General features: G+C 43.9%; 2 protein-coding genes across 5 annotated transcripts in view; one reads left to right on the top strand and one right to left on the bottom strand.

The window, feature by feature from the left end:
- Window positions 1-23,097, bottom strand: part of gabbr1a (gamma-aminobutyric acid (GABA) B receptor, 1a) — a 48,011-nt gene that overhangs the window by 4,167 nt on the left and 20,747 nt on the right. For 3 of the 4 annotated variants that reach the window (XM_049026963.1, XM_049026965.1, XM_049026967.1), the window contains 13 exons: window positions 16,124-16,284; window positions 12,537-12,671; window positions 11,233-11,403; window positions 10,200-10,301; window positions 8,798-8,863; window positions 8,487-8,678; window positions 7,174-7,419; window positions 6,751-6,814; window positions 5,947-6,024; window positions 4,010-4,160; window positions 3,549-3,681; window positions 3,239-3,355; window positions 1,674-1,784 (listed from right to left, as the gene is read on the bottom strand). In XM_049026963.1, the coding sequence (XP_048882920.1) occupies window positions 1,674-1,784; window positions 3,239-3,355; window positions 3,549-3,681; window positions 4,010-4,160; window positions 5,947-6,024; window positions 6,751-6,814; window positions 7,174-7,419; window positions 8,487-8,678; window positions 8,798-8,863; window positions 10,200-10,301; window positions 11,233-11,403; window positions 12,537-12,671; window positions 16,124-16,284 (1,727 nt within the window). The remainder of the gene's footprint in view (window positions 1-1,673; window positions 1,785-3,238; window positions 3,356-3,548; window positions 3,682-4,009; window positions 4,161-5,946; window positions 6,025-6,750; window positions 6,815-7,173; window positions 7,420-8,486; window positions 8,679-8,797; window positions 8,864-10,199; window positions 10,302-11,232; window positions 11,404-12,536; window positions 12,672-16,123; window positions 16,285-23,097) is intronic. The other variant, XM_049026966.1, reaches the window with a different exon arrangement.
- LOC125749589 (lysosomal thioesterase PPT2-A-like) overlaps window positions 13,940-23,097 on the top strand; it is a 71,029-nt gene continuing 61,871 nt past the window's right edge. Inside the window, exon 1 of the mRNA XM_049027013.1 lies at window positions 13,940-13,943. The gene's annotated coding sequence lies outside the window, so the exon portion shown is untranslated. The remainder of the gene's footprint in view (window positions 13,944-23,097) is intronic.

Raw genomic sequence — 23,097 nt, 5'->3', positions numbered from 1 at the left:
AGATCCATGGTACTACTGCTCCACACCATCACTATTCCAGGCAACTGTTACCACGGTAATTATACTGCGCACACGGAAATTTATGACGTCGATGGAGACGCACTGTATGTCTAAAAACGTCAGCTGCTATCGACGAAAAAACTTGCGGATTAATGTGAGACAAAGAGCATAATTTACATCTGGGAAATATGGTCAAGAAGAGAAATGTTCAGTCTTCCCGTAAGCGCTCAGTGTGAATAATGCCGGTTTGCTAAATGAGGTAGAAGAGTTTCAACTGAACAATTGAAATTAATTGTATGAGTAATGTGCACATTTGTGAATCATGCAGAAAATGTGTCTTTTTTAAGATTTACCTGCAAACCACAGATATTGGCTGGTTAGGCCTGGTATGGCCGTGTGGAAATTGGTGGTGGTTAATACTTCGTTATGCCCCATTTGAAGAGGGTATTGCAGTACTTAACTAATTTAACTGGAGATTACAGTTACAGCCTGTTAACTAGATATCTGTCTAAGAGCTTTTAGTACAATTTAGTACATTGCTAATCGAAAGTTTATGCAAAACGCAGATTTTCTACATTTGCATGGTATTCACTTAACATTATAACATTAATATTTACTTAAAATACATTAACATGATGTTCATCATTTGAGTACCTTAATTAGCAAAAATATGTCATATCTGTTATTCATCAAATTAACCTGTTATAAGAGCAGCTATAACAGCAGAGAAGGCATTCTTACTACAAGGGACATTAAATACTGCCCTGTTTCATTGGATGAAACAGCTAACTAGTGCATTTAAAGTCAAAGTACAGCCTAGAATTTGACCATCACCACACAACCAGTTACTAGGATGTCAGACACGCACTGTTACGTACTCTATCCATGTTATAAAGGAATTTTTTTTATTTGACTTATTTTTTTCATTTATAGTTGTGCACTCATCTTTACAGTGCTTAACAAGGATAAAAATTCTGCAGTTTATGCAATAAATGGAAAAGTGGTATGAACCTGTGCGCAAAGACTTTTGACTGGTCGTGTATACATCCCGGTTAGGGTCATGGGATGTATTTTACATAATCATCGCACACCATTTCACAGGATTTAATCACAAAACCTACACTAATTTCTTACGCAATATTTTCCGACACAAAATGAAAACAATCATTAACAGGGAACTGGAAGCATTTAATCTGTTTGATTTATGCCGCAAACAATTATACAGTATCATAATGGCTTTATATGGTTTGGAGACCGGAGAATAGAAAACTAATTGAAAATACATTGCATTGTGCATTATTGTATCATAGTTGTATCTGATTGCTTACTGGTCTTGCTGCCTGTTCTCCCTGAGGTCAGCTGGGTCTGCCAGGCATTAGTTTCAGACGCTCCGAATTAATGAGCAGTGTCTGTGCATTCTGTGATGTACTGGTGTTTATCTCGGCTGTGTGCTACAGTTCCCAAAAGAGGCCTTGGACCAACCCAATCAATGAAACAGTTATTAAGAACTGGAAGACAGATTCCCACCAATACCCCAGAGCCAACAGTAACCTTTATATATATATACTACAGAGTAGCAAGTAGCAATATACAAAAATAAGAAAATCCTTGATAGCTAAATTAATGTGAAAATACAAGCATAAAATCAGATGGAAAAATTAGTGTTGATATACCTCAACTGTAATGTGCAAGGGATCCACAATCTGCCAGATCATAAGAGATAGGATGTCCACAGCCAGCAGCACCCCCACTGTGGCGTAGAGTTTCCAGGGCTCCAGGTGCTGCTGCAATGCAAAAAGGACCGATAATCACAGCCATGCAGGAGCACCAAGCAGCGCAGCGCAGTGCGAGAATCCCAGTGGTACGAAGACGTAACGCTCCACACAGTCCATGTATGCTGGATCAAACTACACGCAGTGAGGCACACGCACATATAGAAATCCACGGTTCACTTTCCCGGCATTGCGAACACACAGCGAGCAAAGGAATTCATGGATGTGGAGGACGCCCTCGTGACCAGTGCGACTCGAAGGACATCTGAGGACTTGTGACAAAGCAGAACGAAGACGGAAAGCTGCTGCGAGGAGCTGGAGCTCCTCCAGCAATGGAATATTTTTCGATTATTATTTGTTTTAAAATTCTTCCCGATGTTAAAGCATTACGAGACAAACTTGCTGGTATCAAAAGTGCATTATTATAGCTGAAAGGGAACCAAATCCATTTCATAATGCTCCCCGTAACAACACCCCTGAAGACAACATTTCTGCAAATATTCATGCGGTTTTGAAATGAGTTTCATCTGCATATATATAAACATTAAAATTCCCGACACATCCCACAGTATCAGCATCACTTTCCGATGTATACATGTAATATTCTGAAGCATAAAATATAGCTCACGTGGTCTATACTCTGGTTAAAACTTTCACTGGATAAAACTGATAAATTATGAAAAAATAACCCTCCACACAGCAACATAACCCACCAAATCTAGTGCTGCACCAGGACGTTCCAAACCACAGTGATCCACCTTCATTTCACAAGAGCCAGCACTTCAGCATTATGAACAGCAAACATATTTTCCCTTTAGGGATGAATAAAATATGAGAGGAGAAAATCCAAATCTTTGCTTCTCACCTATTATTCTCACCTATTAATTAGTGTAATTTATTCTGTCATGTGTCATTTCCCACATTTATTGTAAAGAAAATTCATGGTCAAGAGAATCTATTGTAATAATATCGAACCTTTACATTTATTATTATTATTATTGTTGTTGTTGACTGAATAATAATAATAATAATAGCATATTATGTAGTCTGTTCTCTCTGAGCTGAGGACATCTTCCCGAAAAGAAGACATCACAGAGAAATTTCATAACATCGCGACTCGGCAAAAAGCAAGCAGACAGAAAGCAGATGGAAAAACAGTCCTGCCTGACCGGAGTGGGTGTTCGCCCCCCCGCCCACGGCGACCCACGCCGTTCTCGCCTCTCTGTCTGAGCTCGAGCCATCGGGCGGCACAAAGGGACTCCCGCTGCACAATGAGCAGGGGCTCACAAAAGCGAGGCCAGAAACCCAAAACCCCACCACAAATTGGGGGCGGGGGGGCGGGGGGGTGTATAGCAATGCAAAAAATCAGTGAGTAAAAAAAAGAATAAAAAAGAGCCAGGGCAGAAATATATAAAGACAGGCAGAGAAAGCTTACAGAAACGCTACCACTGGCGACCCATCCTCACCTTTCTTTTCTCTTTCTTCTCGTCCTTCTTAGTGAAGACGGTGTGAACCCACCAAATCTTCGTGAACATGCTGCCGTAGGCCAAACTAAAGCCCAGACCCAGCAACCAGAGACGAAACTGCGGCATGAGAGAGAGGCGGGAAGAGAAGGGTCACAGCGGGAGAGGGAAGCGGCGGAGATGGAGAGGTGGGCCGTTCTGGGATTTCTCAAAGCATCATGGGAGAGGTGCCATAACAGAGGGCCAGCGCAGATGGGGCGCAGGGTGATGTCACCGCGCCGGACTCATCCAATGGCGGCACACGCCTGATTACCTGGCATACGACGGGGAACTGCGCCCTGTGGACGTGGAGCCCATCGATCCCGAGCGGAAAGACGGCGGCCAGAGCCATCATGCAGCCCACAGCTGTGATGTTGTTCAGATATGGCTGGGAGTTCTGGATGTACCTGTCACCAAGTTATATCAAGAAGATCAAAATTTTTCTTTGCTTTTATTGTATTCTATGGTTTCGCATTGCATTGCAATTTGTTTATATATCTTGTGCTCTTCTAATAAGAGAAACCCATGTACTATACATGAAAAATGGCCATTTGCAGTGACGTTTTTAATATACAAACCCCTGTGAAGTAAGCCAGTAGGCAAACAAACAAATACACAAACAAACAAGCAACAAACACGACTGTTGGCCACTGACCAGACAACTGAGGCCCTGCAGCCAACTGCTGAGCGGCGGCATGTGGAGAGGAGCACTTCACGCGAACAGGACGCACACACCTGACTTTGCTGTTGTAGATGTTGAAGGTGAGACAGACGATTCCCAGCAAGATTCCCAGCCCAGCAAAGACAGACACAGATGCGAAAAGCTTCTGAGAGAGAAACCGAAATTCCTCAATGACTACGGTCTGGTCTGCAGGTGGCCCAGGACCTGCAAGGAAACCATGTGGAGAAGAGGAGCGATGAGCGACAGGCTTGTGTTTCCGATGTTAATTCTGTGCAGCTTTCGGCACTATAAGCAAACGCAAGGAGAGCTGTGATTCTGACAAGTTCTATAACTATCTCTCCCACGGCTGAAAAGAGAGCTGTCAACATGTCACCGGGATGTGATTCTGAAAGCATACAAACGTCACGGGGCCCACGTTGCCAGAATCACGATGAGACAGTCGTGGCTTTGCGGTTGTAGGATATTACGGTCTGTAGAAACTGGCAGCTCAGACAACTGACAGCAAAGGGAAGTCGGTGTTGTGTGCGCTTGGATTTCCTTCGGCCGGGTGTGCTATGAACCCCTTTAAACCTCCCCGTCCTTGATGAAGGAATGAGGACGGCATGTTGTCATGGCGACCAAGCTCTGTGTTGGTTGCCATGGTGAGAGCTGAGCTGCAGTGGTTGTCAGGAGCAACCAGGGAAAAGAGGGAGAAAGCGGAGAGACGGAGAGTGCGAATAAAGAGTGGGAAGTCAGAAAGAGAAGGGGCTGAGGTGATACCAGGGGGAAGATGGAATAGAGGGAGGTGCCGGACTGGGAAAGGTAAACCGTAAACCAGGTTTTCACTTAATTACTTCTATGGGACTCTTGCCCGTGGCATTGGCCTGTCAGTTAAAAACAGAACAGCAAAGGCAAGAGCAGAGAGAAGTGCCCAGAGAGGGACAATCATTCAGATGTGGAAGCTGGGTGCCAGCCAGAGAGCCCTGGAGCCAGTGAAGTGTAAACAAGACAGAGGTCACAAGTGCCTCCCTCCCTTTCGCAAAACAGTTCCGAGAACCCCTGTCGAAAACGTTCAAACGTGCTCTCGGTGCCGCCAAAGATTAGCTGAGTTCTCAGTGTCGTCAGAAAGGCAGAGGTGCAGTCACCTTTCAGAGGAGAGCGCGCCGTAAACGGCGTGAGGAACCAGGCGCCGTCTGGAGTGACGGGCAGAGCGGAAAGTTATCAAAGGGGCAAGGTGCGGAAGGATGGGGGCCGCCGAGGTTCCTCACTACGCAACCGATGAATTATTGAGCAGAACTCGCATATTCACAAAAGATGCAGGCGCTGCTTGAACAATGATTTTCTGTATTTTCCCATGATCGCTCACGGTGCTTTTTACCCGAGTTACTCTTAGCCCTACACCTCTCTTCACTATACCTACTCTCGCACCAAACATAATACCCAAGTCAATACTCAACTGAACTTAATCAAGGGACTGTAACAAACAAGAGTAACAACCCTTAACGCGATCATCAGAAATTCTATAAAAACATCGTTCTTCATAAAATGTTCATGCAGAATCATCCCTGGTTCCTTTATAGGAACTGCTGCTCAAGTGCCTAGTGATATGCAGGGCAGGGAAATGAGGCTTCAAGTGGTTCAGCAGTGCCACACAGCCGCGGAAAACAAATCAGCTACGAAGCACCGAAGCACAACAAACAACTGGGAACCAATTTAACCGATAAGCCTAAACCCTATACAGCCTTCGGGGGCCGTCAAGTAAAGGTACAGCTGTTAGCTGTCTTCTGGTGTCTTAAAACACATTAAATATTAAACCCCGTGTCAGCAAAGAATCTATAATTCTTCAGAAAGAGTCAATAAGGACTTATTGCCAGTGTACCCTTATAAAACCATATTAGGAACAAAATTTATAGCGAACTACTATTCCTTGCAAGCATCAGCCATGGCAATAGCAGCCCATTATAAGGTAACTGCTCATTTTAAGTCAGTAAAGGGGACCGGCTTTCCATACCTATCCACTTGTCATTTCCATACCACGAGAGGTTCCCTTTCGTGCTGTCATAGTATCCAATCTTCTTGTAACTCCCTCCTGCACAATGACATAAAGAAGGTTGACACACATGAAAGTGCATGACTAATAAAGGAAGCCCGGGCTGTGGAGGGATCTGTCCATTAGCGTCCCAGAAAAAAAAGTCCCCTGTCAGGTTAATGATAGATATTTTACAGCGCATTTAGCATGCTTCCTTCCATCCACACACAGCCATTATAGTCTTAACACCTAAAAACGGGAACTGGGATCCTTAATATGTCACTCGGATGGAGGTAAACTGATGTATACCTTAATATTTGAGGTTCGCTGCTGACAGAGGAAGGTGTAAAAAGCCCGTGGAGCATATTTAGCTTTTTTTTCTTAGCCGTAGTAGCCCGCATTCAGCGGATAGGCGCACGTCAATATCTATTTCACAGGAATTAATGCGTTGGCTCAGAGGTGGTATTTTTTTATTGGTTCAGAGCTGATACCAATTTCCGTGAAAATAATTGGCAATATCCCCTGGACAGGAGGAAGATCGCTGCAGGGCCTGGGGACCAATCAATCTCTATATAATGAGTGCTGTGCAGACTGACCTGTGGGATATTTGGAAATGGAATCTGAGATCCCAAACTCTTTCGCAAACAAACACGTGTTATTTTAGAGGCTGTGTGTCATCCACCGCTACAGGATGCTCAACGTGTCTCCAAATGTACATTCGCTGCGATTTGTAACTTCCAGCGCGCCATGAATTTTTCACAGGCATATGAAAGATGAAAGGCGCACCCTGTAGCTGCTCGATGAGCGTCCAGGCCATCCTGGAACCCTGGGCGTCAAACACCACATGACCCTGGGAAAGACACCGCGTCAGTGACGTCGTCATAGCAACATACGCATTACAAATCTTCCAGCTATTCTATATATTTATTTACAACGTTCATTTACTTATGAATTTATATTCTTCAATGGAATATATTATTGTCAGGAGTGGATAGTTCAGGTCCAGGAAGTAAAAAATTCAGACCAAGATTTTGTTTCAGCCACATAAAGAGTCACAGTGACAGATACTCAACTAGGTGGTTGCAACAAAATTTTGATCTGGATTTTTACTTTCTGGACCTGAACTTTCCACCTCTGGATATTGTGTAAGGTTGTCCACTTGTATGTGGTTCAGGTTCATTCTACCCGCCCCCAATGCCCGTCACTCACAGACACCCCCTCAAAGAAGCTGGTGTTTAGAGCCCTATAGATCTCGGCAGTAATGTCCTGGTTGTTGTAGTTGAAGTCCTCCAGTCGTCTGCCTTTCTCCCTCAGGGGCCCCACGGTCTTATTGAGGGCCAAAGCCAGGGCCCACACTGCGTCGTAGGCCAGGGGCGCCTCCTGGAAGCCCCCTGTCTCCTCGGGGTTCTTCCCCCCCAGCCGAAACATTAGCTGCTCCAGGAATTCTTGAGACGTCTGCGCAGGGATAAGTTGGAATGTGGGGTTAGTTTCCCCTTTAATTACGGAACTGAAGGCGACTGTGTTGTATGTTTATTCTCAATCAGTGTTCCTCAAAGCAGTCCTTGGGGACCCCCAGACAGTCCAGGTTGCTCCTCTCAGCTCCCAAAACGCGGACTGTCTGGCAGGGAGCTGGGAGCGAGCAAAGACGCGAACCGTCTGGGGGTCCCCGAGGACCCCGGGTTGGGAAACGCTGCTCTTAATAATCTGTACAGACCTGACTCTTCTCTTTTTCACTTTTAATTAATAATTGGGTGAAAACCATGCGGAGGGAAAATAGGCTCAGTGCTCTGCATGTTGTTAAAAACGATGGAGCTTTACAGCCACACCGAATCCTTAAGAGATCCTTCGAGGCTGGTTAGTTTATTCATTGTTAGTCTATTACTTTGTTCTAAAATTATTATATTTCTCTGTTATGATATTTCCGCGTTAATACTGCCAACTGACCAGAAAGACAATGAGTACAATACAATGAATCTTGTAATAATGTACGTTAATAATCCTACAGCAGCCAAGAGAGCGACTGCATGACAAAGCCAGAGAGAATGAGCCCCATGATGGATCTTTGTAGCCGCTAGGAAGAAATTTAACAAACACAAATGATTCTGAGTCTGAAACACAACCGAGAGCAGCTCCTCCCAGCACCGATTCCATGGACCAGTTTAGCTACCTTGGGCATGACGTTTCACACTCTACTCTCAGTTTAGATCTGTGGACCCTGCTAGCACCTTCATGATAAGCGCGTGATGTTACAAGGTAGCAGATCTCAGCTTAGCATGAGATACAAAGACATGTGACCCAACTGAAAGAAAACTAAAGACCATCTGCCTTCATCCCTTAGCTTCTGTCATACCATCCCTTAGCAGCAGTGAAACAGTAACGATGACAATCAAGTACTAAAGTTAACAATATAACAATAGTCGTTTCATTGTGTCACCCTGACTTGATGCGTGGAATTATCCCGATGTACGTTGTGAAATGTAATGCTGAAAAAAATGTCAGTGTGGAAAGAGGAAGGCAGGCACCAGGTTGGATGCACCGCGGACGGTCTCCGGGTTCAGCATGACGATCTCCGTGGTGACGTGTCCCTCCACGGCCTCCGTCATGTTCTCCACCGTGCAGTCGATGGACGGATCCTTAATCTTGAACCAGTTGTCCGCGTACCAACCAATCAGGAACCACACGTATTTCTTCCCGTACAGCTTTTCTTTAAAAACCTGAAAAGGAACAAATGTTAAAACGTGAATGAGTGACGGAAGAAGCTGCTTTTCTGAATTAATGGGACATAAGTTTCGAAATGTATAAGCAGGTGATGGCATGCAAATAAAAAACTAACCTCGCAGAAAACTTTTCTGGCTTCGGTCTCATAGAAAAGGCCGACAATGATTCGGGCATCTTGGCGCTACGTGACAGAGCAGGAGATGAGAAGGAGATACAAAAACAACATCTTTAGAGAGAGGAGTCAGGGAACCAACATCGACATACCAAAGGAAATTATTATTATTATTATCATTATTCTTCTCATTATATCACTCCATGTGATCTTAGTGATCTGCGTTGATGGTGCTTTTAGATCTCGGAGCTTAATATCACATAAACTATAGGAAAATATAAACATAAAAATAAAATATCTCAACATCTGTCACTGAGGTTGGACCCCCTAATGAAGTCATGAATGAGACACTGCAGCAGAGAGTGTCACCGTGCCAACAACCCCCCAGAGGTAAGATCTCCAGATTTCATTTGACTTGATACACTACAATAATAAGCAATTAAATGAAGGGAGGCATGTCTTCCTTATCTCCCAGAGGGAAGAATATTATGTTATCAAGTTGTACCCAAAAGGGTTCCTTTGCTTAAGTCCTTAGAGCCAACATTTGTTAATGCTGTTTAAACCGATTCTGCCACATTCTCATGAAGCACATCTGATTACTTCTATATGTAGGCCAGTCAACACCCTGCTATGCAGCTTTTAAGCTAATGTTTACACTCGACACAGCCACTAATATTACAGCACCAGGATGAACTAAAGCTGAAAATCTTGAAAAATATGGGTGCGTTTGTAAGTTATTTGAAACAACACAGAGGCTCCCTGGGTAACTGGAATGCATCACAACTTCAGGGTTGGGGTTCGAGTCCCTTTCCTTGCACCGTGCGTGTCGAGGATTCAGGTTCTCCCCAAATTTTGTGGGTTTCCTCTGGAAATCCCACATCCCTCCCACAATCCAAGGCCTCGCACTTAGGCTAGCTAGCATTTTAGTGTGTGTGTGGCTTATGTTCATATTACATTATGGGGACCAAATTTGTAATAAAAACCTGTTATTTTGACATTGTGGGGACCATTTTTCAGGTGCCCACAAAGATCTGTGAATGCAATCAAAAAACTAAGACTGCCTAAAGTCTTGTAGTGTGTTTGGTTACTTATGGTTAGTGCAAGGTATGGGTTAGATAGTACGTCAACGTGTGTGTGTGTGTGTCCTGCAGTGGACTGTCATGTGTCCTGCACTGCATGGGAGGGGCTCCATGTTTCCCAGGCAACCCCTGTACTGAATAAGCAATCGGAATATGGATAATAGTTTATGTCTTCAGGGAGTAGCTGCCTAAAAGCCGATGCTGCCTCTTCAAGATCCATTCCTCAATTTTCAGTGTTGTTTTCATGCACTAAATAATTTAACGCTTTTGTGAACGTTGCAATGAAAAGCGGCAAAGAATCCTAACAGATTCAGTCGTCAAAATACCTTCAGGTTTTTGACAGCCACGGCCGGATCGGTGAGGAAACTCTGCCGGACGCTGATCTCTATTCCAGCCTCTTTCACCCTCTGCTCCAGGTCATCGAGAGTCTAAAGAGAGGGTGACACCGAGGAACAGGATGGATGCGTTTGTGGATCGATGGGTCAGCAGATCAGAATCACAATCAACTTTATTCGCCACATACATCCCAAGTACCAGGAATTTGTTTCGGAGTAATTGGTCACATTAAAGTAAGACAAAGTAAACTACAGAAATCACATAAGAAAGAGTGCTAACACAGAGCGAGAACCAACCAGCAACATAGAGTATTTCGCCAATGTCCAATGAAAAACACGTATCTCTATTCAGCTGCGTAAAAAAATGCATTTTCTCTGAAACTACTTTACAAAATAAACCTAAAACTACGCAATGAGACACCATTAGCACATGATAAATAGAAATGCATCTTTACTCAGCCGTTCAGTGAACAGATTAATATTTTAAATAGACTTACGTGGACTTTACTCAGCAAAGCAATTATGTCAGACACAAACTTATCTTGATTTATATTTACAATTAACAAAGAAGTTAGTTAGCTAGCTATCAATGTTACGTTGTCAAAATTACCTGTATAATCCTTACAAACAACCATCATAACTAGTCTAACACAAACTTAAATACTAGTTAAATAGATTACTGAACAAAACATCTCTTCATTGGTGAATTAGATTCCAAACAATGGGAAAATTCCATCTATGGTAAAAAGTGACAATTATCAAAAAGAGTCAAACAAGGCTGTTGAATAAGGTTCAATCGGACAAATGACCTGGGCGGTCCGGTTTGCAGAAAATACGATTCAGAAACATTACTGGGATAGCGAAGGGGATGAGAATAGATAGCTTAAGATAACTAGACAAAATTCATGCTTAATAAACGCACTAACTGCGACGAGACTAGGCTGAACGAGTGTGTCAGACAGCCTACGTGATGAGCTACTGGCTGCTGGGTCAGCCTAAGCACACGAGGGAAACGGTCACTGACCGATGTGAAGACCTCAGTGGTCTGCTGGATGGTGGCGATCTTGGTCCACTTCCACTTCTGGAAGAGCTGCACGCGGGTGGGATTGTGCAGCGTGGCAGAGGGGTGCGTGCGGAAGAAGGTGGGGAAGCGCTGGCGGTTGGACAGGGCCGGGGAGCTGGAGCCGTAGGACAGCTGCGAGAAGGATGAAGAAAAGGGCACTTTAGTGCATTACGGCCCTGGAACGCGTCTTCTGAGAGCTTTTATTTAGCATTTACTATGACAAATGAGCACTTTGCCTAATGATCTTTACCAGCTTCTGGATATGGCCGACCTCAGCAAATGCATTTTCTATGCTTACCTACCACGCAACCTACAATTAACATCACTCAGTCTGGGGGGGATTTCTGTTTTTCCTTATAAACCGAATAAATACTTTGCAATTTCAAATGCCCCGGCAGAGAATTAAAAACGGGCGTCTAGAGCAAAACCAGTGGCGTCAATTTCCTTCTATAAAGAAAGCATCTGTTTGTCTTTTAACCACATCAAGGGCATGAATTGAGAAATTATTCACGAGTATTATAAAATTGGGGACATTTAAATGAATAAAAATCACTGATCATTGATTTTGGCCAGCAGATTTACTGCACACGCCATCCCACCGACATACGCTAAGAAATCTCTGAAGTCACCGAAGACTGCAGTGTTCTGGCAGCGTCTGACGACGCCTGGGGATAAAAGCGAGCATCGGGGGGCCACAGTCTCTTGAAAAAAAGTCTGCGTCGAGGCTTTTTATTATCTACAATGTAACACCGTGTGGGGGCACTAAACCCCACAGCTGCCCTAGTTATGCCAGATTTCGGAGTCCCTGAAAAATGGCAGGCATGACGAATAAGGGAGCGCTCTTAATGCAGTTCTTTTTTAAAACAAAAATCACACTAAATGCAGCAGTGTGATAACAGGATAGCGAACAGGGCGAACATTAGGGCATTATGGGTAAGCTGTACGGCCCAGTGACGGCACAGCGCAATAACTAACGCTGACGCTAAAACTGGGGAAAAGGGTTTCGCAGTTTTTTAACTCTCCACCTGTATGTGTAGCAGGTAGGTAGTAAATGCTAGTGTTTCCTTCAAAATCGAGCAGTCGAACTAAGATACTTCACCACAAGCTAAAACAGAGCCTAAGATACCCAACTGTGGTCTTACCTCAGTTTGGATAAAATTTGCAGTTACCTTGTTTTGCTTTTGTAGGGGAGTGTAGGATCTAGGCCCGTAAGTGTAAGTGATGTAATATGAGGGACACGGAAGGGGAGCAGGTCATGCACTGACCACTATGAGATTCCACATCCGAGCCGCCTCTGCAACCAGCGTGGACACGGAGCTACAGCCAGGCATCAGCACTATCTTGATGGGCTCTGTGTAGAGCAGGTCGTAGAGAAGCTTGGTAGCCTCACCTGGATCACACTGACGGAGACAGAGGCAGGGAGATGCGATGTGGGCGCATGGTTTGTGCATCCATTTGTTCACTGTCCTTTATAAGCAGGGGAATAAGTGCACTGCACTGATGCGTCCTGTAACCGTGACGGATGACCTCACACATTCCTTAACAACAGTGATGTCATAGATCTCCTTTGCGCAGCAGTTTCTGCGCAATATTTCAGAAAGAAATGACCTAAGAATGCATGTGAAATGTCGATAACAGCAAGAAAATATGACTTCTCGCTGATGGAGGGGATCAAACACCATATCTACCGGACCCATCGGATATTTCAGGCATTCCAGTGGTCTTCAGGGGTGATCCAAGGTGCAACTTCATGTAAAATGCTGAGGCTATGTTACTGGTGAAGCCATGAGAAGGACATAAATAAATATCCACATACTGCTTTGGGGATAAACCTCAAACATGGCAGCTAGCCCACAGCATGCGCAGTTGCTCTGAGATAGCGAACTGGGAATTTGTCCGCCTGGGTTTATGAAGAAGCTTTCTTTGTGAGAACCTTCCACCTACACCAGCCCGGCTCTTTATCATAAAGTCATGTGTTGCCATCTGGCAGCTTGCCCTAAACATCTCGCAGATGTCACGACCCGGGAGCCACGTGACAAACTCTGCTGAAAGGCGTGAATCTAGCACAGCAACCTAAAGGTGCCTCTGGCCATTTGCCAGTTTCACAAATTTAACAGTTTCTATTTATTTCAGATGCTTACAGAAGGTGTGATTATGAAGGGGCTTTTCAAAATTGAAAATTTATGGTTCATTTTTGAAAGTTAATAACGGCCACAGACTAGCGACCAGGAATTGGAAACCCTTACTCTGAAGTTACTCTACATAACAGTAGAATCCTGTCCATTTCTATCATTGAATTCTCTCACATCTTTCCCTGGATTATTGAATATGTACGACCTTTGATGTGCTGGTAATGGTACGCATATGTGTGTGTTCATACTATATGCTAAGCATCTGCACACAAAAACTACCAGCCATTAGCTTCTCTTACTTGAGGTTCGTTGGATTGAGCAAACGTGGCTGCATATTCAACACATGTTTTGGAAAAGAGTCTCACTGCCCCAGGATCGGCAAAAATAGCTCATGGTTCACAGAGAAAACGGTCTTCAGAATTGTATTTTGATGCTTTATTTGTTCTTATTTTGTCCAAAAAGCTCAGGAAGCCATGCTGAAAGTAACTCTGGTTCATACATAAGAATAAGCGCTAATTCCATCCATCCATCTTCTAACGACTTCCCTTGGGCCTACTGTAGGCAACATAGTCCACAAGTGTGTGGAACACCCTGGTCGATCAACTTATCTGCAAATACTGTTACGTGTGGATGCATTACAGGCATGTCTATAATTGGTATTAAGATTTAAATTAGACAGGTGTAAAACCACGGCCAATTTAAGAAATAATACAAAACATATGTCTGTAGTTCTTACGTATCTAATTTCCTACTCTGTCCTGGTTAAGAACTAATCAGATTGTCTTTCATCCAGCTGTAACAAGAGAAAAGTCTCCATAGTGGCCTGATATAGCTCTATATAGAGAGTTGGGAGGTGGCACAGTGGTTAGCACTGTTGTCTCACACTCAGGGACCAGGGTTTGAGTCTCCACCATGGCTTGTGGGTTTGGTTTGCATGTTCTCCCCATGTCATCGTGGGGTTTCCTCCAGATACTCTGGTTTCCCCCCACAGTCCAAAAACATGCTGAGGTGATTTGGAGTTACCAGATTGCCCATTGGTGTATGAGTGTGCCCTGTGATGGGTTGGCGCCCCATCCTGGGTGGTTCCCTGCCTTGTGCCCTGTGATGGGTTGGCGCCCCATCCTGGGTGGTTCCCTGCCTTGTGCCCTGTGATGGGTTGGCACCCCATCCTGGGTGGTTCCCTGCCTCAGTGCCCTTAGCCTCTGGGATAGGTTCCAGACCCCCTGCAACCCTGAATAGGTTTAGTGGTTACAGAAGATGGATGGATGGATCGATAGAGAGCTGAGTAAAGACTTATAATCTTTTCTGCCTTTCCTGTTATGACTGGTTTATACAAACTATACGAAGTTTATACACAATATTTAATTGTCCAATGTAAAGCTTTTTGATGCATTTACACTGTCGGAAAACAAACTAGTACAGGAAATATAAACTTATAAGGCTTGTCATTTACAAATACAAACCTTATTCGTTTGTTTTTGTTATCCAACACAAACACATCGGCAAACCATTTGAACTGTATGTTACGGTCACATGTATGCAATCGTGTGCTCTGACTGGCCGAAGAAATGCCAAAGGTTTGTAAAAAAAAGAAAAAAAAAGGAAAACTACCTTGCCAGACTTAACACAATTAAGCCCCTCCCACCACACCTCACCAGAGGTTCACATTTATGAAGATACTTTTAAATCTGCACAAACTGCATGTGCACAGTTTGATGCTATTAATATTTTGCTAAAATGAAGTAGTAAGTAGATATGTTTCAGCTGTATATACCCTAGCAACCGTTGCTATGACAACTCTCTCCTCCTTTGAAGTGAGGTTCCAATGCAGAACCGTTTAAGCCAATCAGAGCAAGTCTCTTACAAAAAAGCTACAATGCAGTTAACTGTTTCTTGCCTGGTATGCAGGCTTTCCCGGCCGCTTTACACTGGGAATGCGTAGGAAGACAGAAGGAGGCGTACTGCAAACGATGATGTATCCTTAGGATAGAACTGAACTCAATGTACAAGTGAGAAACAAACAGTGGGAGTGCCTTAGAAAGTGTAAGACGGTGAACTCCGTTTTTAAAGTAAGGTACCGCTTATCCTTCTGCTATATTTAAAATTGTGCCACACTGTCATTATTTTTAATCAATTACAGATTGACCAAATACAGCTATTTCTCCGGACATAGATATGATTCAATTCAATTTTATTTATATAGCGCTTTTAACAATAGTAATTAACACAAAGCACTTTACATATAACGGGTCTGAACAAACAAACAATTTATTTTTGTATAGCGCGTTATCGCAACATCACATTGTCTCAAAAAAAAGAAAGATGATCTCGTGAAAGATGAGAAACGGGTGTTTTACGCATATTATAATGAATTGAAATATTTCTAATATATTTTTAACATGCTGCTTTGTAATACGCATGAAATTTTGGCAACTGTGATGTGATTTTGCTACTGGAGACAGACCGCGTAAGTTACAGAAAGTTCCTAAACAGTCAGAAACAATAATAATATGCTACCAAAACGCATATAACTACACCACAAAGCCACATGAAGTAATTCTCATACGTTCAACATGTTTTGCAAGAAAGCTAATTTTAATTAAAAATTAACATACAGCCTAGTTAGATAATTGGTTAATTGGCTGTTTTCTCGCCGCGAACTATTGCGCATATACCTGCGTAAATAATTACACACCAAAGTTGTAAACGAGGGTACTTACCATACTGTCGTAATAAATCATCTCCAGTTCGTAGTCCGGTAAAATATCAGTTCTTTTATTGACCAACTCTAAAGCCATCTGAGCTGATGGGAGACACGCCTGTCCGCCAGGCCAACCGCCGCTCATCGGGAACAAAGCGCCGATATACAGCTTCTTCTTGCCTAAAGACGGGCATGAGCAGGAGAGCAGTAGTAAACACATGGCAGCGAGAAGGCGAGTGTGGCTGGGCCAAAGGCTGCGAGCCCCCCCGGAAGGCGACCGGAGCATCGCCATCTTCTCCGCAAGCCTGTAGATCCCGGCAAATCGAAAAAAAAAAATTCTAAGTAAGGTTTGTAGAAGATGTAATTCTGAATTCGCAGTAAGTCCTGTGTTGTGGTGGCGTAGACGTTTTAGTGTAAACTAAAGCTATATTTACATTTATGCTGCATTTAAAGAAAATATTTTTTTCCATTTACCTAACGGGTATCTAAAACTATAGTGGAATACTTTATAAAAACTTGTATAAAATCTTCAAAATCGATCCAGTTTAAGAAAAGAAACTCCCCTAATAGACTCACGGAAAATACCTTAGCAAATACAAATACTTATATATTTTACATGCCTGGTAGCCTACAAAATTTGATTTATATGGTTGTCAGTGGACATGGTAAATGTTTTGTAATACTAACACGCGTGTTCAACACGTGTTGCCCTCGGGAACAGAAGAACGGCAAATATCAGTGAAGTAAATGTGTCGATCTGAAGCTTTTATTGATTTCCCGTCTATGACCGTATGGTGTGACGATTCGACCGGAGTTTAGCGGAGAGGAACCAAAGATATAAAGGTCAAGAAGCAAGAGTCGCTCTGACCAGATGCAGATAATAACATTAGGACGCCAAAATAAACCTAAATCGCAGCATATTAGACTAATTCTGTGAATAATTATCTAAATTTCAACGTTTAATTATTTGAATTTAATCATTTCTACATGATCTTTCCTGAAATACATCGCCCGTCACATGCATGCAGCTCCCGATTAACCGTTTACGAGTTACGATACAAGACGAATTGCAACATTTAGTTAATATTTCGCAACATCCATGATAATACGGGATCTTGATAAAAATACAACCCGGAGTGAAATAATCGTAGGCAGGTAATTAAAAGGGGGAGAGGGAATCAATCACAAGCCTCTCTCCCCCTATTCCGAATACTCGATGGTCTACCTGTCCTCTAAATAGTGATAATTAGTCTGTTTATGTACATACTCGAGCATGTACCCCCCAAAATCACGCTGGACCATCCTAAGTTGGAGATACAGAGCGAAACATTTCGTAGATTTTACGCGCAACGATGGTAATTGTCCAGTTAGTCCTACTTCGGATTCATATTAATTTTGTGCGCCGTATCATTTCCATATTTCAACTGCGGAATTAAAAACAACAGAAAATCCTCCGGCTATAAGATCCGTATATCCAGCACAAAGAACGATAGATCATCAGGAGTAAAGCCCGAGAAATGTTAAAAAAAGAAAAAAGATTATAGGAGATTTTTTTCCGTCACTGCAGCAGCGGCTTAACGAGCGGGAGCTGAGCTGTTTGTGTGTGAGAGAGAGAAAAAGGGAGGGATGAGCAGTGAGGGGAGAGAGGAGAGGGAGGTGTGCTCTCTCTCTAACTCTCCGTTTCATAAACCTCTTTGAATTCACAATTGCCTTTCCATCTCATTTTATTCGCACGCCCCCCCCCCAAACCCTCCACACTTCAGACTTCTCGGACTTTAATTCCTGTTCCCCATTGCCGCCGAAACGATCCCTGCAGAGTTTTTACAACGCCCATCCATCCATCCATCCATCCATCCATCCTCTGCACATGCTTGTTATTTTATATATTGCCGTAATCCAGACACCCAGTCCCACGCTGCATGTGTTCTTTGCTTTGCACACACGTATATACAGCTCGTTTCAATATACAGTTATCAGGGCTCCTCTTCTGTTCAATCCACTCATGGAATATTTCAACCGGACTCTTTTTCCAACTTAAGACTTCGGTACGTAAGAACTCCAAACGCAAAAGTGAATGTTTGAGTTTTCTGAAACGGTAAGCGTGACATTATAAATAAGTGTATAACTGCGTAGGTTTGCTTCCAGCATCGGTGGGAACCAAATCAGGACCGAACCCCCCCAGACACACTCCCACAATATTACTAGGGACGCGTCCCTTCCATCCATATCTTAATCAGACTGAAGATCCACTGTTAGCTTTCTATACTGGCAATAACAAACCGCTTTTATGCTATTAAAAGTTTCTTTCTTTCTTTTTTTTTACATTTGACACCCAAAAAGCAAGGTGTTTAATGCCTCTTTCGCGCATGCCGACACGTTGCTATGCTACATTGTTTTCCAAGAGGTCATTTGCACTTTTCTGTCGAAAATACCCTGCGGGGCTGCCAGCCGGAACACCGTCCTACATTTCTGATATAATAAAACGCTTATTTCAACCCCTTTTTATAGCATTTGATTGAAATAAAAAGTATGGAAATTCGATGTGTTTATACAAACTGTTTAATTTGTGCAGTTGACCACTGGACTGCAGCCAGTGCATCTTAGAATATATTCCCATGACATATTCTGTCTGTGGGCGCGAAGCTTTTTTTTAAGTTGTATTTCATTCTTCATTTAATCAATTATCTTGTTTGGGTAGAATATGTCATCTTACTGATTATCTTCATTAGACTGTTTAACAAAGATTACACCTATGACAGAGTGTTTACAATCTCAGGAATCGTCGTGCTGCCTTCCGGATCTCCAGCGCCAGAGTGGATGAGTCACGCGGAATATGAGAAAAGCCATTATGCGGCTTTAATGGCACAATATGAGCCGGAGCGTCGTTATTTGCGCGGAAGGCGAGGAATGCACAGCCGCAATGTGGATCTGACACGACGGCCATTTGCTGGAAGTGAATAATGCCGCTTTTCATCGCGGCTGCTTTGGGAGCCAGCTGTGCTGCCGTGGATCTAGAGTGTATTTCCAGGCTGCAGTACATGAAGTTGACGAGAAACGGGCACTGATGAGCTACTCTGGTGACATGAAGCTGCCTCACTGTGAGATGCTCTCTCTTCAGCACGCTCTCTGGAACAGCCCCGGCTGGAACCCCCGAGAGCTGCTGCACTCGACGCACTTTAACATTTTTATTTTATTTAGCACAAAGCGATGTGCAGACGAGGATCAGAGAGCGGGGTCAGCCAGTGTCCCTGGGGTAACTGGGGGGTTAAGGGTCATTCTGAAGGAACCCCGCAGTGACATCACTCCAGTCACTGGCCCACAGAGATGAGCAGCCTCACGCTCTCGGGGAGGCTACAGGTGGAGGCAGAGGAAACGCAGCACAGGACCAAATCTCCGCAGATCCTGCACGATCACCCAGCTAACTTTTCATTCCGATTAAGAATTAGATCTTGATATCTCCATTTGGAGAGGGAGGGTGAGTAAAGAGTAGCCTCCACCAGCAATATTATACCCTTTTGGGAGGGGAGCAAAATAGGTCGAAATAGGTTAACCAATTGCAGTGCCACACCCATCACTGTGAGTCATACAGTGCTACACCAATGAGAAGCCGCCATGACCATGAATGGGCCCCGGATGGCTGTAGAGTCCTTCAGCTGTCACATGTCCCCGCTTCATCGGCGTGCATCGGCTAACGATGACATGCTGAGTCATAATACAATTTTCCACCCTCTTGAGAATCCCCTGTCAATACTTTCGATGTGCCGCACACTGCACGATCCGCTCTGGGTGGTTTCTGCGCAGCAGCCTGGCTGCCTGCTGATTTTCCCTGCTGCACATTTTAAATTATTTAGCAATATAATTATTTTGCTGAACTTTGAGTGGTTTTGCTAACTGTGTCTTCTCAGTGACTCTTCTTTGGAGTCCCTCTCCTAAGACCCTGATCAAAGCCGGGATTTTCTTCTGTTTCATTCTTTCATCACGGAGGCAAATTACAGATGGAGCCTCTCTTTCAAACTGTCTTATTATCATCGTACTGGGTAGATTATTAACATCAATTGAAACTCAGTATTTGTGATACGAATGCAGAGTCTACATGAAAGGAGCAAATGGCTGATATTTAAATAACAATCGGTGAAACAGTCATATAGAGTGCTTTGCATATAAAGATTATGGTCTTTGTTACCTAGACTTTTCATCTTTGCCTGTTGAATCCTTCCTTCATCTCACCATCTTCCTTTCATTTCCTTTACTGATTCTCTCACTCTGCAGCATTTCAAAATGTTAACGTGCTTTGCAGTTCTAATCCCACGGGCTGTCTCTCCGAGAGGTTCAAACCAACACCGTTCACCTCCCCGGCCACTGCTCTGAGGTCTAATGATGTAATACTCACATAAAAGCGCAAGGAACCTGCATGGATGTTTTGTTTTTGCCCAAAACTCTGGAAATTGTATTACTTCTGACTCCAGTAGTTCTAATCAAATACGTAATCAACATTCCTCGTGATCTTTGGATAAGAGGTTTTACATTTATGCAAAGCTAAATTAGTGTGAAATTCAAGGCTTCTAATTTTAATTACAGCTAAACTATCATCTTCACTATCTGCTGTCAGAATACCAAAAAATTCAAAACATTTTCTTTTTGTGTTGTGCCACTTGAAGATTATTTAAAAATAAATATGCATGCAGTGCATGATATAACAGACACAAGAATCGTGTCAAATACTTATATACAGCCTACAGCAGGGCTATGAGTAATATTTTTAAAATTAATTTTTACTTTGCACATTCCGGCAGCTGAAACACATCTTATTTGTTCCAGTTTTGCCTTCTAAGAGAATCTCAGAGGATCATTGCAGGCTGATCTGATGATGCATTAGAGAGCTAAGCTGTGAAGGGGTTCTGCTCAGTGGCAGAAGGGCCCACAGCACGTTTAAGATGGAGCCAGCCCACACACGCACGCGCGCGCACGCACAACACGCGCACACACACGCGCATACACACACGCACTGGCTAAGTAGCCTTTCTCTTGCTGAGATTGCAGTAAGTGGGAGGTGATGCCACATCCAGGGGCTGCGTTTGCACGCCGGCTCACTGCGCCGCGAGTCAGAGTGAGGCTCACGGCAGATGAAGAGCAGCGCGCGGTGCTGGAAGACAGGACCTGCCGTTCACGCGCTATTTCAGCCGTATGCGTTACACTCCAGAGGCAAACACCCCATAGAAACAGGTTCTGGGAACAGCAAGGGCTGCGTTTGCTTCCCTGTTAAATGTTAACGCCAGTATAAAACGGCATAAGCATGATCTATCGCTAACACAGGAACTGGAGCAAAAACTCAGACTGGTTAAAATGTCCCTTAACACGTTTAATACGATGTTTCCTTTGCTTTGTGCCAGTTTGTATATTAACAAAATATTTCATGAATACAAATGCAGTTTTAAAGCCTAATGATCCTTTTAATTCAAGAATGTTCCACATTTTGCCTTAGTCCTATTGTATGGGACATTTTTACAGTCTTAGTAAGATACTGCTGTAATTCCCTAAGAATGACGCTATTGTGTCCATGTGGTGCACAATGAAGGGTGCATTGGTACAGCAGTAATTTGTCTTCCTTGCTGTTAAGATTTGTCCTTTTTACTGCTGTAACCGATTTCACAAAAGCAAAGGGGACAGATTGAACTCATGTTTCCTGCATAAAAGGGTCAGGAGGGATCACCATGCGTAGGGAAATGATAAGACTGAATTCTTCTCCCGCGCGTGGAGACTATTACGGTGATATATGTCCCCAGACGGCTGTGCCGACAAGAGCTTTTGAAACAATGACCCGAGTCTTTAAATAATGAATCGTGTTGTGGCATCTTTTGAGCCGGGAAATCCGCGTTTGTTAATCGTGTCTAGATGTACCATTCACAGTAGGATTCGGTGGAGTATGTGAATGGTAATCATTCGGAAGACAGTTCGGCTAAAGCTGTTTCATCTCCGCTGTATTTATTGGAATTTTTAACCTACTTGAAAAACGCACTTTTTTAAAAAAAAATATGCGAGCATTAACACCACGTGTCGGCTGAAACCATGGCAACAGGTTAGGGGAGGAAATGTTGCCGCTTCTTCACCAGACCATCACATGCTGAAAGTCACCTGAATAAGACTCTGAACAGAACGCCGGCGATGTGCGTCACACAAGGCGAAGGCTGTTAAATATAGACGCGGCACATCAATGGAACGTCGCCCCCACTGGCGAGCGTTACAGCACCCGCCACCTCCGCGCGAAGAGCTTATTCTTCACTGGGGCACGTGCCGCCGTCAAAGCTCGTGTCGATTTGGAGGCGACCCAAAGAGCTGCGGCAAGTAATCAGGGGAACGTCAACCTAAGCGGATCGTCGGAGGTCAATGTGGATTCAGATGTTCCAGGTAATGGAGGAAAACATTCCACACAGACATGGTTCATACGTTAATTACTCTAAACCAGTGTTTCCCGATCTGGTCCTCGGGAATCCACAGACAGGCCATGTTTTTGCTCCTTCCCAGTTTGATGGAGCAAAAATGTGGACTGTCTGGCAGGGGGCAAAAACGTGAGCCGATTGTGGGTCCCCGAGAATCAGATTGGGAAATATCGCTCCAAACCCATCCTGGCATAACTGTCACGTATGAAATGTTTTAGAATTATGGCTTTTTGCAAGATGTGCCAGGAGTCATCAAGCCCGGGAGGGGGGGGGTGAATGAATGTAAGGGTGCGTGAGTCAGGAGCGCCAGTGACCAACATGGCTCAGGCTCTGCAGGGCACAGGCACCATTCCTCAACACTGCTGTGATGTCGCTGCATTAATTTCAAGGGCAGGCCAACATGGCACAGCAACTGCAGATATCAACCTGGCCGCCAGCCAGCCAGGATTCATCAGACGTGGCAGGTCCTTCCAGCATCAGCCCCCCGTCAGACTGGGACGGAAAAGAGAAACCCCCCCACTCGCCGCAGCTGGCTGGGCACATTTGTTAGTCTACT

The sequence above is a fragment of the Brienomyrus brachyistius genome, chromosome 9 (assembly GCF_023856365.1).
Source record: "Brienomyrus brachyistius isolate T26 chromosome 9, BBRACH_0.4, whole genome shotgun sequence".
In the NCBI taxonomy this organism is placed as follows: Eukaryota; Metazoa; Chordata; class Actinopteri; order Osteoglossiformes; family Mormyridae; genus Brienomyrus; species Brienomyrus brachyistius.
This window is presented reverse-complemented; position numbering and strand designations above follow the sequence as displayed.